The sequence below is a fragment of the Gopherus evgoodei genome, chromosome 7 (genome assembly GCF_007399415.2).
Source record: "Gopherus evgoodei ecotype Sinaloan lineage chromosome 7, rGopEvg1_v1.p, whole genome shotgun sequence".
Lineage (NCBI taxonomy): Eukaryota > Metazoa > Chordata > Testudines > Testudinidae > Gopherus > Gopherus evgoodei.
Window position 1 is genome coordinate 35,833,869 of NC_044328.1, and position 16,999 is coordinate 35,850,867.

Here is a 16,999-nt window from a genome sequence, read left to right on the forward strand (position 1 = left end):
GCTTAGAAACTGATTGCTCATAATTTGTTCCAGTATCTTTCCAGGTATCAAAGTTAGGCTGATTGACCTATAATTCTCCAGGTCCTATTTGTTCTTGTTGAACGGTACTATGTTTGCCTTTCTCCAGTCCTTTGGGACCATACCCATCCTCCATGAGTGTCAGAAACTAGTCCTAACTGGTGGCCAAAATAAAGAAGGGATAGACTTTTCCACCCACCATTCCCTTTGTGGGTCCTTAAAGAAAGACTCTAGGGAAAAAAATATGCTACTGAAGCAAGTTTCACCATTGTGGCTGCCACCACCCCATCTCCTGGGACCCTGGGCCTTCATCATCCTGATCCTGAGAAATGTTCTGACCAGACCAGGCCAGAGAAAGGGACCTAGGTGACATTACCACCTCTACTGGCTCCAGTTGAATCCGAAACATCACCTGGACGAAATGGAATTTGACTAACAGTAGCTCTAGGCCACCTCAAGTAACTTCTCTTTCCCCAAAAACACACTTATGACCATCTCTGATACCATCTAAGACACTGTCAAACAAGTGGGGGAAGGTTACTATTAAAAACTCTACAGCTAAAGGAAAAAGGAATGAGGGATGTTAAAATGAAAGCATAATTTAATACTTTACGTTTCAAATGCTTTAACTGATTTTCCTTCATTTCTTTAAAAAATCTTTTAGACCTTTTAATCACGTGTTTACCACGGTACTAAGCAGGCTCAGGTCTTTGTATACCTAATCCCGAAACTTGTTTAATGTTGGACAGTGACTGGATTATGTTAACACCTTTGGCCCATATATTCCATCTACATTAATACAACAGTGGAAGTACAACAGATATTTCTCAAATGTGTGTTGTGTGTGTGAGACAGATGCAACAAGCTTCAGTCAGTTACAAAATGGGCACTTCAGATGTGTAGCTATTTGGCTCTGCCGCAGTTTAATAGGGCCAGTCCCAGAAAAGCACACTGAGCAAAATATATTCAAGAATTGGGGATCCCTGGACTGAGGAAAGTGAGCAGGGAGCAGGAAAACACCAAAGAAGGGATTGCTTCTCTATTGTGTATATCACCTTCATCACATCCATATGCACATACATCGTAATAGGAGACCTAATGAGATGAGAGTACTCAAATATTAAGAATACCCCTAGATAGGAATAAGTACTGAAAATTAATATACATTAGTGAACATGATACCTACCATAATGCAACCTTAGGGTATGCAGCAGTCATACCATTGTACACTACAAGTTTGTCAGCTTTTATGCTCTAAAGATATTGAAGATGGATTAGTATTTGGATGGCAGACCTCAAAGGAACATCAAGGTGCTACAGCAAATGGTTGTAGTAATTCAGCTGACACTTCATTTGGTGGCAGTATCGAACCAACATCTTGGCACAGTGTTAAGGGCAGTGTCCTTTTGGGTTAAATTTGAAATTGAGATTCTGAGTATTTATGGTCACTAAAGAATTTATGGCACTTGTAAGGGTAAGGGAGCTATCCCAGCTATCACGAAAGTATCACTATCTTGGGTGCCTTCACTAAGGTCTAAATGCTCTAGCTAGAAAACTGGCAGTAGCTGTGAATAAAGAGCTCAGTATTGAGCCCCTGGGTTACTTGCTATTTAACTAGTGTCCTGTCACCCCTTCACACAGAGGTTTCCCTAGGTCTTCTGCTCCTTGGTGCACACTTTAGCAATAGACTCTACCCTGGAGTGGTTACAGCTCTTGTTGCCAAGAACTGTCTCATATCTGAGGTCCTTCATTATCAACATTTACTGATTGTTCCCGAAAAATTCCCAGGTTTTTGAAAAAGCCAGTATGCGTGTTTTTATTGATTTTCACCTGAATTTTGGCTTTGGGGAGACCTGGAAATCTTTCACAGGGCAATTGGATGGGGCCACACTAAAGAGCTAGGATCAGAAGGGGGCTCTGCCAAGCATGGGGACCAGTACACATGGGTTGCAGCCTCCCACTGACCTCGTGATCCTTCAGTGCAGGCCAGTTTGCTTCCCCACAATGTGCAGGGAGCAAAATGGGTGAGGAGCCAGTTCCAGCAGCCGAGACTGCCCACCATTGCAGGGAGTGGAAGGCTTCTTCAACTGGCACATGGTGAGTACCCTCTAAGAGTACCAGGCATCCCTCCCCCTCACTCCTTGTGAGTATGGGGACCCCTCCCTCACTTGTTGACTTCCTTTTAATTTTTAGTGATACCGTCCCATTTTTTTAAATATTTCAATTAAACTTGATAAATTCCTGGAAAATTAAAAAAAAATGAAAATAAAGGGCCTAACTCATATCTCATGTAGTTCTTTCTGAGGGCACTCCTGTCTCCCTCTTTCCAAGCAGCCTTGGTGACTGACTTACCAGCTGAACATAGAGAGATTTTCCTTCTAACTGTAAATCTTGTGTTTCCAAACTCTCACTGATATCTGTATTCAATTTAACAAACTCACCTTCTGTAAAAACACCAACAGGGACTCTATATACCAGTCTTATTTTCTTCTGAGATTTCACTTGTACTTATAGCTTTCTGACTGCTTTAGATGCTTACCTCTAAACTCAGAACCGCATTTTCCAGCTGACCCACTTCTACTTGATTTTAACTAGAATAGCTCACCAAGGAAAATCTACCAGTCCCAGGAGAACCAACCATGTTTCTCTATAAATTATACTGATGAATAGTAGGCATAGCACATTTATTAAACATACACCAAACTCTTTGGTAAAATAAACCATTCCCAAAAACAAACAAACAATTCAGTGACATGAAAAGTTATGATTCATAAAGGAAAAGGTAAATCTAGCAATAGAACACTACTCAACTCATTGCAAAATTAACTTCTATGGGGCCTGAAAAGGCAACTGTAAAATGAGATTCAAAACAGAAAAGAAATCACTTTAAACTACATTGAGCCCCAGTCACTGTAATGCATGGAATGTCTTAACTGGAGATGTGAGATAACACCTTTACAATGGTACCATCTCTGTTACAAATAGAAGTGTTACTGGCCTGTTGCCAATTCAAGCTCAAGTTTTCTTGAATATGAGAATTCCAGCTAGTTAATAGAGATATATAAGAAGCCTTTACATTTTTCTAAAACCAGATAACTGTATTCAGAAGTAAAGCCATTATCTACCCCAGGTAAGAAAATAATCTAGATCTCTATAATTTGCCTCAAACTTGGTAATGAGCTCAGTTTCCAACTGATAAAAACATTTTCTACTGAAAACGTATGTGGTTTCAATAGCCCCTCATTTTAGCCCGATCACTTTTTATAGTATGATAGGTAGGATTTTGCCAGCAGCAAACACTAGAAATACTAGTGTTGCAATCTACAAGGGACTGAGTTATGTCGACACTAGAGACCTTAGAGCAACACAGCTGTACTGATGCAGCTGTGCACTGTAAGATCTCTAGGGTAGCAGCTCAATGCTGACAGGAGAGAGCTCTCCAGTCTACATAATTAATCCACTCCCAACAAACAGCGGTTGCTATGTCAGTGGGAGAAGCTCTGCTGACAACATAGTGTTGCCCACACCACCACTTATGCAGGCTAAATTAGTATAATGCCCACAGATACAAATACATAAGTATTGTTGACATAAATGGTAGCGTAGACATGACCTTAGAAACAAGAAGTAGAACTGACAGGACAGGGAGCCAGATATGGGACATACAGAATAGGAAGAGACTGTTTAGGAAGGAGTATGGCAGAAAGAGATCTAGGGGTCATAGTAGACCACAAGCTTAATATGAGTCAACAGTGTGATACTGTTGCAAAAAAAGCAAACATGATTCTGGGATGCATTAACAGGTGTGTTGTAAACAAGACACGAGAAGTCATTCTTCCGCTTTACTCTGCGCTGGTTAGGCCTCAACTGGAGTATTGTGTCCAGTTCTGGGCACCGCATTTCAAGAAAGATGTGGAGAAATTGGAGAGGGTCCAGAGAAGAGCAACAAGAATGATTAAAGGTCTTGAGAACATGACCTATGAAGGAAGGCTGAAGGAATTGGGTTTGTTTAGTTTGGAAAAGAGAAGACAGAGGGGACATGATAGCAGTTTTCAGGTATCTAAAAGGGTGTCATGAGGAGGAGGGAGAAAACTTGTTCACCTTAGCCTCCAATGATAGAACAAGAAGCAATGGGCTTAAACTGCAGCAAGGGAGATTTAGGTTGGACATTAGGAAAAAGTTCCTAACTGTCAGGGTAGTTAAACACTGGAATAGATTGCCTAGGGAAGTTGTGGAATCTCCTTCTCTGGAGATATTTAAGAGTAGGTTAGATAAATGTCTATTAGGAATGGTCTAGACAGTATTTGGTCCTGCCATGAGGGCAGGGGACTGGACTCGATGACCTCTCGAGGTCCCTTCCAGTCCTAGAGTCTATGAGTCTATGGCATGATTTGTAGTTCAGGGCCCTTTGGTTGGACGGGATACAGTCCACAGTGAACTTAAATTCACCACTAGATAAGATGTAAATTGTTGCATTAAGATTCATACAATTCATTTAAAAACAGCACAGCACACTGTGAGATGTTTGGAACAAGGGCTTTCTCTTTTGGAATCTCTGGAAGGTGTCCAGTACATTGTAGATGTTATCATAGACAAATTATTGAAATTTCCCAAACTTTGGTATATGCTGAAGCAGCCAGGACAATGTGGAAGATGTATACATTAAGGTGGACAAGCCATTAACAATTCCTGGTGGGATTGCAAGGGATGCAACTGATTTCATTTTCCTAAGGGGGTTCAGTTTTCAGAAGTTTTGGAAACACTGTAAAGGAAAATGATAAATACGGTGACCATACTAAGTATATTTTCAAAATACATGTTTTGGTATAATGCCCACAGATATAAAGTCGCAAAAGGTTACATTTATTAAGCTAGTTAACAGCAGGTTGAACAGATTTTTCTATTCTGAATTCGACAAACCATTTATTAAAGGAGTTATAGGTGGCTGGGCAGGGAATGGAATAGTTTTGAAGTAACGGGTTGTCTCGTCCCTAGAAGAAGGATGAACTAAAAGAAAGACAAAGAATAGAAAAAGTATACTAAAAATACCCACTACTTTAACAGTGCTCAAAATCTTGGAACCAGATAAAGATTACAAACTTCTCAAAAGTAACCCACAGGAGCTTCAAGTCCTTGGCATCTCTGAAAAATCAGGCTTTAAGGTCCAGATCTTCAAAAGTATTTAGTAGCTTAATACCTCATATTCCATCCTCTTAGCAGCCTCCTATAACCCCTGTAATAAATGGTATGTTGCAGTCAGAAGAGAAAAATCTGTTCAACCTGCTGCTAATTAGCTTAATAAATCTAAACTTTAGAGTCTTCATAGCTGTGGACATTTAGATCATTATGACTTTAGGAGCCTAAATACCTTGGGGATCTGGCCTTTGGTGCCTCAGATTGGTACCCAGAAGCTGACACACCCAAAATAAATGAGGGTATGTCCAGACTACCTGCTGGATCGGCGGGTAGCGATCGATCTATCGGGGATCGATATATCGCGTCTCATCTAGACATGATATATCGATCCCTGAATGTGCTCCTGTCAACTCCGGAATTCCACCAGGGTGAGCGGCGGAAGCGGAGTCGACGAGGGAGCTGTGGCCATTGATCCCACGCCGTGAGGACAAGAGGTAAGTCGAAATAAGATATGTCGACTTCAGCTACACTATTCCTGTAGCTGAAGTTGCGTATCTTACATCGACCCCCCCACGGTGTAGACCAGGCCTAAGGTGCACGATCCTCAACTGAGGCCAGAATTTGGTCTTATGAGATATAGGTTATCAAATAAAACATTGAAATATATGTTGATAAAGGCTCTTTAGAACACCTATTGAATAATAATATTACAGCAAGGACATTGGAAACAGTGAAAGTTAACAGCATGAACTACAGGAAATTTTCCACCTTTCCACACAGTGACTTTTTTTGTGGTGGTGGTTATTTCTAACCCACTTCCCAATTTCTGCAACAGTTGGCATAACCGTTGACTGTCATTTCCTAATAAAACATCATATAGAAAAACTGATATTTAACCTTAGGAAACCCAAGGTCAAGTCTATCTGCTGGCCTATGCCTGGTCACACATTACAGTGGTGTTTTGCTCACTCTTGATTAAAACATAGACATTGCCATACAAAGTGCCACATACAAATAGCAAAAGAGGCATGTGCCCAGCCTCTGTACTGGAAGAAAGCCATAACTGTGTAGTTGCTATTAAAAAGGAAAAAAAAGGAAGACTGCAATACTTTATAGAGTGAAATAATTAAAACAGCAAAGGAAGAGAGAGACATTCAGAGTTAGAGGTTTCAGATGAGACAGGAATAAAGGTAGCCAGTAAGGAGGAGAAATGTGGGGGCTGGGGGGAATGAGAAAATTAAAGGGGAAGACACAGAATAGGCGTGGTGGGGATCCTTGTCTATGGAGTGAGTCACAGACATGGAGAATCTGAAATGCTAGTAACAGTGATGCTTGCAGAAGGTACTGACATTATTCTCTAGAAAATGTCATTAATACTGTATTCGAAGTGCAGAATTCTTTGTGATGAAACACTTCATATTTTGTTTTAATCTAAATGCACAGAAAGGAAAAAGTGTGTGAGGGGGAGGGCATGGTCGCCCCACCCCTTGTTCAGTGTTTGTTCTCTCTCTTTTTTTTGCCACCAGTGAAAGAGGAAAATAAAATAAATCCCCTTTGCCTGTTTCTGATGCTAGTATTTAAAAGATTTACAAGAGTTAGAGGGTTCAGAGTTTAAAATGCTGCTGGCTGTTTAGGAGCTATGTTGCAATATGTGGTATAGCTTGAAAGTCCTTCCTGAAAGAATATGGGGAAGGACAGAAAGACAGTATTTTCTTAAGTGCTTTAGATACAATTGAGTGTTTTTCTTCCTCCGCTGTACATAAGAACACACACACACAAAAATGTGTTAAAAATGGGGAAAAAAATAGTGGAAAATCACAGACCCCCTGCCTCATTCAGATTCTGCTTCATGCAGAATAGGATGGATGGTATTATTCAATATTTTGTTTTATCCTCATTGTTCAGTGTGTGGCCCCAGGTCTTATTTACTGCATAGTATTCAAACCTTGCTTTTAATACAGAATTATTAATTGCTTCCTGGGTGCTTCTATGAGGTTCAACAGCATACTGTCAGCATGCTTCACAAACACGAATATATTTATTTTCACAACATCCTTGTGAAGTGAGGTGGTGGTTGTGATGCTGGCAGTTTAGGTCCCAGTTCATGTCAAGGCCCATAGGTCTCACCGAACAATGACATTGCTGAAAATCAGTCTGTCTCGTCTCTGTGTTAGTTTTGTTAAAATAGGTATTAGATTTATAGAGATGTGTTTAGATGTCATGAAATGCTTGAGAGTTGCTGCGTGTATCAATATCACTTATAACAACACCTGTATCCAATAAAGAAGTATTGCCAAGAGTGAAATACTAGTTTATTACAAGGGGTGTCACCTCCTGCCTAACAAAAGAAGGCCGATAGACACCAGACGAACCACTGTGGAACATCAGTGGACAAAAGACTTTGTTGATTGCTCCCCCACACCCATGAAAAGGGGACATGCACAAACCCATCACAGTTTGAACTGTCCCATTGAAGTTGGAACCCTGGGGAAAGGGGATAAACATCCCTGACCAGAAGGAATTCTATCATTATGCTGCTCGGAATTTAGAGAGGGCAATATTTCTTAAACTTAAGCAAGGGATCCCAAAGCTGCTTAGTCCCAAAGGGCATACAGAGCTTGCATAATACAGCAGCTTCTGTTACCAACTGTAACTCATTTGTGTGTCTATGTTTACCCGTTTTAACCTTGTAAATAACTCTTATTTCCTTTCCCTAGTTAATACATTTGTTTTCGCTTAAGCCAATCCTATATAAACTTTGCCTTTAGTGAAAGATCGAAGGTGAAACTGACCTGGGGTAAGTGACTGGCCCTTTGGGATTGGGAGTAATCTAAATATTGTTAAGTATCAGAGGGGTAGCCGTGTTAGTTGTGATTTTTGGTATAAGAGACAATCTATCACAAGCAGGGCTGGCTCTGGCTCTTTTGCCGCCCCAAGCAAAAAAAAAAAAAAAAAAAAAGAGTGGCGAAGGAGGGGCAGGGGGAGAAACAAACCTGCAGGGCAGCCGGAGCGGCGAAGGGGAAAAAAAAACCCTGCAGGAATGTCACCCCTTGGAATCTGCTGACCCAAGCACAAGCTTGCTCGGCTGGTGCCTGGAGCCAGCCCTGATCACAAGGCAGGCTTGCCTGGATAGACCGGAGTGCCCATGGGGACCCAAGGGTGACTCCATGTTAAGGCTGTTATAGTGCTTGAGGAGTTCACATTTGATATTTGGCTGGTGAAATCTAATTACAGAGCACACAACCAATTTGGGGTTTGTGCTCTGATTTCAAGCAGTCTGTCCTGAGTTTAACACTCATAGTCATGAGCCACTCCAGACAGCCTGGCAGTGGTCTTATCCCTATTTTGCAAATGGGCAACTAAAGCATAGAGGAAATAAAGGTCAAAAGTGACCATTAATTTGGGTGCCCAATTTGAGATGGCTAGGGCCTGATTTTTCATAGTACTTTATATGTTCAAAGAACCTCATTTGCAACTGTGAATGCTTAGCACTTCAGACACTAGGCTCCAGTGTCTGAAGTTGGACATTCAAAAGCCCTGTAGTTCTCTGCCTCATTTACTATACACTTTCCAACTTCTGCAACAAATGAGGCAAGGTTGTGTAGACAACGCCTCTCTCACTGCATATCTTGATTCATCCTCAGAGCTGGTTCATCCTGAGCACTGAATGAGGCAGGGGTCCTGTGGAAAAATGTGTGATAATGCAATTAACAATTGTATCACAATGCATATGCACAAGGGGACTTAATCAAGTTTGCATGGGTACCTTAATTCTAACATTTCTTAATATGGCTGTTTTGTGTGTAATTTCCTTGGTTTTTAAAAACGGAAACAGAAAAAACAGAAATTGCATTAGGTGGAATCATTTTGACACCCACATTTTTCATCAACAGGGTTGGAACTTTAGATCCACTGCACAGATCTCTGTCACAAGAGCTAATGAGTAACTGCTTGCAATAATAGGTAGTCATACTCTATATGGACCAGCACTAGAGAGGGATGAGACATACACTTTGTTTGTGGGTTTCACAACTATTTGCAGACAGCAAAGGAATGCTGAGACTTGTGAATCATGGGTTCCATTCTTTGTTCTGGAACAGAGTATACTCTCGTGGGCACAGACCCTTCTGCTCATTTCCCCCAAACCTGACACTTTCTTCTCCATCCCTCCAACCTGTTCTTTTTCCCTGTCTCAGTTTCCTCTTCCAGCTTCTCATCCCAGTCTTTCCTGCCAACCCAGCCTCTCATCCCAGTTCCTGTCTCTTTGTCCAGGCAATCCTAGTCTTCCCCCTTCCCCCGCCCCCAGGCCATCTGAGTCTCATTCTTCCCCTATCCCCACTCACACTCCCAGTCCTCTCCCAGGCTCCTTGACTCAGTCTGCTTGCCCAGCCAATCAAATCCCCTATTGCCTCCCTACATACAGGATCCTCATTCAATCTGTTTTCCTCCTCCCTCCAGCTTCTTGTACCAGTTGCCTCACCAAGCCAGTCCCAGTTCCCTCCCCTCATGCTCCCCATCCTAGTCCCATTCTTCTTGCTGAGGCAGTCTTAGTCTCACATTGGGGCTCCCCATCCACGTTGCAGTCTTCCCTCCATGACCACTCCCAGTATCCTGCCTGGCTCCTTTACCCAGTCCTTTTGCCCAGCTGGTTTTAGTCCTCCATTTCTTCCCCACTCCCCCTGCTCTGGTTCCTGTCTTCTCTGCATTCGACTCGAGTCAGGCTGTCTCCTCCCTCTTTCACACTGGGTGACAGTAGAGAGCACTGAGAGAAAGCCCAGCTGAGACTCTGAGTTCCAGTGCCTAGCACTACACAACCTCTAGTGACCAGTAGAAGGACACCCCCCCCCCACCACCCTGAAAGTCCTGCTCAGCTCTTAAAGTTTAAAGATGAAGCATGTTCAGTGCAGGGGAAATCTTCAGAAAATTTAGCTGCCAAGTCCTAACAAGTCTCTACTGAGCACATGAAAAACAGATTTTTCAAAGGCTTATAAGTTGCCAAGTTTAGGCCTTCTCCTCTCCTCTCCTCTCCTCTCCCCTCTCCTCCAACAGCAATAGGCAAAGTCTTTCTGCCAAAATTCAAGTCTCTGCTCCAAAGCATGGAGGAACAAGAGTTTCTCAAACAAAAGGTTGTAAGAATTTTTTTAGCATGGGCAAAAACAATATATTTCTCTCTAAATCTCATTTTTGGAAACAACCAAATGATTTTTGCTGAAACCCTGCACCTGGCATGGCAAATTTCAGCCCAGTTACAATTTGACAGTGGTATAAGTAACTGAAAACAGAGCTGTATTAGGAAGCATCAGGCAACCTTAAATATAGAGGAACTACCAGCACCGCCTATAACAACTTTACTGTTTAAACTGTCGCAATTGGGAGTTAAAACTAATGTTTTTGGGGAGATTATTCAGACCTTTGCTGTCATTTAGATGTTAGCCCAGCCATGTAGAAAACTACAAATTACATTGTGAGAGTTATATTCAAAATGGAATAAGCCTGAAACATGATGGCTCAGATGGCTATAAAGGAGAGAGAGAGAAAAAAAAAAAAAGGCAGAATGCACTACATGCTTTCACCATTATTTTTTTCAGAAGTGAATAGGAGAGCAGATCCCCAACCACTGCATGCACTGATAGCACCCATCGCTGTGACTGGGGCATTTACTGTTGGGGTTATGTTGTCGACTGTTCAAACATTCTGAAGCAAGAGTGTATTGTAAATTGCGCACACCTGGATATTTCAGTGGTTACAGTTTGTAATAAATAATATCATTTTGCTCTTGCAAATAGCTATACATTCTCATTTTTGGTCTTGTCTACCCAGCAGATGGGGGACCTAGTCTTGACCATGATTAACCAGCATGTTTTAAAGGTGTGCACACTGCTAACTGATGTTTAAAAACATAGCTATTGCCTGCTAACACTAAAAGGAGGGCATCTAAAACATGGCTGAGGCACAATCTGAAGCACTCATATGATGATACATTTGTGGAGATAATTGTCAGGAACAGTAGTGAGTACACAGTGGTTAGAATAGTAGCGTGCAAGTTACATCATTGTGCAAAATTAATGGAGCTTAAACTGGGCCTCTTTACTCCGGCACAGTGAGCAGGTGTAGATGAGACAGAATGCGGAGACTAGATTCACAGTGTTTAACATCAGTCACTCCAGACTCACCATCATTAGGGAGCCTTGTCTTGACTGCCAGAAACCCAGTTCTCTGTTATACACTGTTAACAGCGAATTCAGTGGATAATACAGTCACTACTATCCATGAATGAGGCCCCTGATTTTACCTGTATAACAAACTTGAATGGAGGACACTGCAAGATTATTATTAACCTAGATGGGTCTGGTCAAATATCAGCACGAGTTATGTGATAATTGGGGAATCTGTGATCATGCATCTGACATCAGATTCAGGCCTTTGTGCCAAAATTAGCTGCACATATGTGTATATAATACTGCATAGCCTGTTGTAGTCGGGGGAAGGCTTTCTGCATACTTCAGTGTTTATATTTTGTCTTTAGTAATCCCTCTTATTCCTATAGAGCACGGGTTTGCAAACAATGGTCCACTAGCCAGATCCTGCCCATCAGGGCTTTGGATCTGGCCCACGAGATTGCCACCCTCATGGTATTTTGGATCCTGTGCCACTCCTGGAAGCAGCTAGTGCCACTTCCCTGCAGCCACTGGGGAAGGAGGGGGGCAGAAGGCTCCACACGCTGCCCTCACCTGCAGGAACCACCCCCTTCAGCTACCAATGGCCAGGAATGTGAAACCACAGCCAATGGGAGCTTCAGGGGAGGTACCCACAGGTGAGGGCAGTGTGCATAGCCCTCTCCCCTCCCTACCCCAGGGGCCACAGGGACATGGTGCTGGTCGCTTCCGGGAGCGGTGCAGGGTTAGGGCAGGCAGGGATCCTGCCCTGGGCCCAGTGGGTGCCGGTGCCACCCTGGAGCTACTCCAGGTAAGCAATGCCGGGCCAGAGTCTGCACCCTGAACCCCTCCTGCACCCCAACTCCCTGCCCTGAGCTCCCTGTTGCACTCTGCCTGCACCCAACCCCCTGCCCTGAGCCCCCTGCTGCACCCTGTGCCCCAACCCCTTGCCCTGAGCCCCTTCCTGCACACCACACGCACTCCCTCCTGCATGCAATTTCCCCACCCAGATGTGGCCCTCGGGCCAAAAAGTTTGCCCACCCCTGCTATAGAGAGTGTTAGTTTAAGCTAATAAAGGCAACTACAACCTCTTAAATCCATGAGGCTTACAGTGGTTCTGAGGAATCCCTAAATAATGATCTTTCTGTTGGACTTCTTGAAGGGAAGCTTGGCACATAACACTCATGAAGATACAACGCAATATATCATATCCTAAGAAGCCATGCCAGATTGTAATTACAGTCATTCATATTTGTAGGCTAAATAACATTACTTACCAATGTACTCTGTTCAGCACAATCAGATAGACAGATAATAATAAGCACACATAATATACAAATGATAAGTATTACAAATGGAAACTGCATGAGGAAGTATAATGCGCTTGATGTTACTAATTTAAATAGAATTTTAATTAAAATTTTACACAGCTTTAGCAGTGGGGGTAGGAAGTTGATATTTGGCAGGGAAAGGGTCCTTGGTGAGGAAAAGGACTTTCAGTTGCTCTGGTGAAAACTGGTTTTGATTTGACTGAATTATATGTGATGGAACAGTGTACATCGTAAATCTGCAGTTCAGTTTGTAGGATTATTTATGTATATTTGCAGTGCTGAAAGCAAAGATTGGCTGTATTGTAGGATTTACTCTCAGTGCTTCTTTTAGATCTTTTATGCAGTTCATCAAGCCCTGCCTCATTCCTTATATCTCCTTGTCAAGTGCTGGAAATGGGCCATTTTCATTACCACTACAAACAGTTATTTTTCTCTCCTGCTGATAACAGCTCACCTTAACTGATCACTCTCCTTATAATGTGTATGGTAACACCTATTGTTTCATGTTCCCTGTGTGTATATATCTTCCTTCTGTATTCTCCACTACATGCATCCGACGAAGTGAGCTGTAGCCCATGAAAGCTTATGTTACAATAAATTTGTTAGTCTCTAAGGTGCCACAAGTACTCCTATTCTTTTTGCAGATACAGACTAACATGGCTACTACTCTGAAACCTGCCTCATCCCTGATCATCTTTTAAGAATTCAGTCTTGTAAAACAGATACGGATATTTACTTGCATGTCTCTAACATAAAGGATTGATCATAATTAAATGGAAAGTTACATGCCTAAGAAAAAAATTCAGCTGTCCAGGATCAAATAAATGTGTGCAAGATACAAATTTCCATCTGCTGTATATTGAATGAGACAGAGCTCATAGCAGCTCACCTCATTTGTAAGGCGCATCAAGCAGTTTGTGTGTACCTTGCAGTGCACAAATATTCAAACAAGCTCCCCCTACTAACCTAGTAAGACATATAAGACTGGATGCTCTCTTGAGGTCTGACTTTTGACTTTTTTTCTGGGGAAAAGAAAGAAGCGAATTAATTTATATATATATAACAACATTTAAGGTTGCACAGTTAAGCAGGTTAACCCCATCTCCATCAGGCTCCAGTCCAGCAAAGCATTTCAGCATGTGCATAATCTCAATCATGTGATTAGTTCCACTGAAATCAATGAGACTATACGTACACTAAAGGTTAAATTCTTGCTGAAGTGCTTTGCAGGACTAAGGCCTCACTATAGGTCACAAGATGTGACTTACAATGTTGTATGAAACAATTGTATGATATTCTATAGTACATTTGCATTTCCTAACATTAATGTGCTTAATCATTCAACTTTAACAACCTTTTAACATCATTTTAATAGTATAGAAATTAATTTGAGGAGAAATATTTTAAGGCAATTAAAAGAGTTCATTGAAATGCATATATAAATGGAGACTGTGTTTCCTGAGTTTATGCAATTGGAAAGAATTTTATTATAATAATTATTGGTGGCCTTCTTCGAAGGGAGAAATTAAATATCTGACCTTGTGTAGCTCTAAATTCTGAATTTCATTTAAATGTTGAAAATTGTAGATTGCTGTTGGGAGTACCCAGTTAGATCCCAGTCCTGCAAGTGATGCCCCCAGGGGTGGACCCATCCCTGCATGGGGAGTTTCTTCATGCAGAGTCACTTGCAGGATTGGGCATTCAATTACCTGAGCTGTCGTTTGCCTGCTGTATAGGGAGGGGAGACGGGGGAGGAAGATATGCATGCGGAGTGCGTACGGATCGTGCCGGGCAGTAATTTGTTTTTGTACGGCCGCGTGCGGAGTACGCGTGATTTGTGCGTGTCCCTGTCGCTCGTGTGCGCGCGTGACAGACAGAGCTCTGCTCTGCCATGGATACAAAGCAGCCGGAGTCCCGCCCCCACCCCCCATTGTGAAAACTCGTCCCCCACCTGAGCCCGGGCAGCTACTGCGCGGCGCTCCGGGAGGCGGCGCCGCCAGGGGGCGCCCGGGGCCGGGCTGTCACTGCAGGCCAGTGGCCCGGCTGCTCCCCCTGCAGGCGAGCGGGGCAGGGGCAGGCTCCGCCGGGCAAGGCGCTGGTTAGGTCCGCGGCAGTAGCGGGAGGAGCCCGGGCGGTGTCCGGGGACAGGCGCTGTGGGAGAGCCGGGCTTTTAGTCACAGCTCCGTGCAGGCCGATCACCGCCGCCATGGCGCGGGTGCTGATCGTGGGCGCCGGGCCCACCGGCAGCCTGTGCGCTGCGCTGCTGCGGAGAGAGCTGCCGCAGCTCCCGCTGCGCATCGTGCTGTGGGACAAAGCCCGGGGAGCCGGTGAGGCCCTGCCGCGGGCAGAGCGGCCTGTGCCGGGACTTACAACACCCCCCGCCCCAGCCCATGCACGGGGACAGCGGAGCACGGGCGGCAGGGGTCAGCCCCGGGCATGGGCGCACAACAAGCACCGGGTCTGGGGGAGGGGATGGCACCCCGGCTGGGAGCCAGGCACGGCCCGGTTGTTTGCATGCCGTAGGGGGGCGTGGGCAGTGCCCCATGGAGACACTGCACAGCGCAGCCTTCCGGACGTGGTGGGGAGCAAAGCTGCCAGCAGGGCCTGACAACAGGAGCGGATAGAGGGACTCTCCTCCCCGGGCTAGTGAGCGGGGCTGGGGCGCCAGCAGGTGCCCGAGCGAGAGCGAACAGCTGTGCAGGAAGGAGGCCAGCCGAGGGCTCCGGTGGCTTCGCCTGGGGGACTCGAGAACCGGGGCGCTGACCGCCCCCGGGCGCCAGAACCAGACAGACAAACCTCCCGCTGGAAAGTCATTTTTGCAACCCCACATGTTAGGCGCTGACTTTGTCCGGGGACGGTATATGGGGGAGAGCCTGGCCGTCTTTTAGTCACAGCTCCGTGTTCCCAGGAGGAAGAATGACTACAAGCAGGAGTCCGCATAACCCTCGCTGTACTGCGGATCTGGGCGCACAGTACATAACGCTTAGACCCGCCTATGCCGAAAAGCATCAAAGGTGAGAAAGTGACTGAAAAGTTGGTGTAGTTGTAAAAGGATTAGGAAAAGTAACATGGGAGCGTTATCGTTTTAATTATTCATGTTGCAGTACCCGCCTAGGATACAAATATAGAGGGTGATGACTAAGTGATCCTTTAAAAATAATTTTCAGCTGTCAAAGGGTGGTTATCATACAGTTTTCTCACATATGTTGCTAACAACTTGTTACTAAAGTGAAAAAATGGCAAGACTTATGTTTATGGGATTTATTTATTTTCTGCCCTTTTGTCAGTTTGGAAAATAAAAAGACTCTGTGAGGTCAGACAGGGAACAAACTGTAGGAATTAATGGTAAATTCTTAGAACGGAGAGGGGTAACTAGTGGTGTTCCCCAGGGGTCTGTCCTAGGACCAAGCCTATTCAATTTATTCATAAATGATCTGGAGAAAGGGGTAAATAATGAGGTGGCAAAGTTTGCAGATGGTACTAAACTACTCAAGGTAGTTAAGACCAAAGCAGATTGTGAAGAAGTTCAAAAAGATCTCACAAAACTAAGGGCTGGTCTACACTGCGGGGGGGAAATCGATCTCAGATACGCAACTTCAGCTATGTGAATAACGTAGCTAAAGCTGAAGTATCTAAGATTGAATTACTCACTGTCCTCACGGCACGGGATCAATGTTCGTGGCTCCCTATGTCGACTCCTCAATTCCGTTGGGGTTGGTGGAGTTCCGGAATCGATATAAGCATGTTTGAGGATCGATATTGCATCTAGATGAGACGCGATATGTCGATCCCCGAGCAATCGATTGCTACCCGCCGATACGGCGGGTAGTGAAGACGTAGCCTAAGTGATTAGGCAACAAAATGGCAAATGAAATTTGATGTGGATAAATGTAAAGTAATGCACATTGGAAAAAATAACCCTAACTATACATACAATATGATGGGGGCTAATTTAACTACAAGAAGTCAGGAAAAAGATCTTGGCGTCATCGTGGATAGTTCTCTGAAGATGTTCACGCAGTGTGCAGAGGCGGTCAAAAAAACGAACAGGATGTTAAGAATCCTTAAAGAGGGGATAGAGATAAGACAGAGAATATCTTATTGCCCTTATATAAATCCATGGTACGCCCACATCTCGAATGCTGTGTACAGATGTGGTCTCCTCACCTCAAAAAAGATATTCTAGCACAAGAAAAGGTTCAGAAAAGGGCAACTAAAATGATCAGGGGTTTGGAAAGGGTCCCATACGAGGAAAGATTATAGAGGCTAGGTCTCTTCAGCTTGGAAAAGAGGAGACTAAGGGGGGATATGAAAGAGGTATATAAAATCATGAGTGATGTAGAGAAAGTGGATAAGGTA

General features: G+C 43.8%; 1 protein-coding gene across 6 annotated transcripts in view; it reads left to right on the forward strand.

The window, feature by feature from the left end:
* Positions 1-14,728: 14,728 nt before the first annotated feature.
* The window catches only part of RNLS (renalase, FAD dependent amine oxidase), a 140,305-nt gene continuing 138,034 nt past the window's right edge, over positions 14,729-16,999 (forward strand). For 3 of the 6 annotated variants that reach the window (XM_030570241.1, XM_030570246.1, XM_030570245.1), the window contains exons 1-2: positions 14,729-14,967; positions 15,549-15,654. In XM_030570241.1, the coding sequence (XP_030426101.1) occupies positions 14,847-14,967; positions 15,549-15,654 (227 nt within the window). In that variant the 5' untranslated portion in view covers positions 14,729-14,846. The remainder of the gene's footprint in view (positions 14,968-15,548; positions 15,655-16,999) is intronic. The other 3 variants (XM_030570242.1, XM_030570243.1, XM_030570244.1) reach the window with 2 other exon arrangements.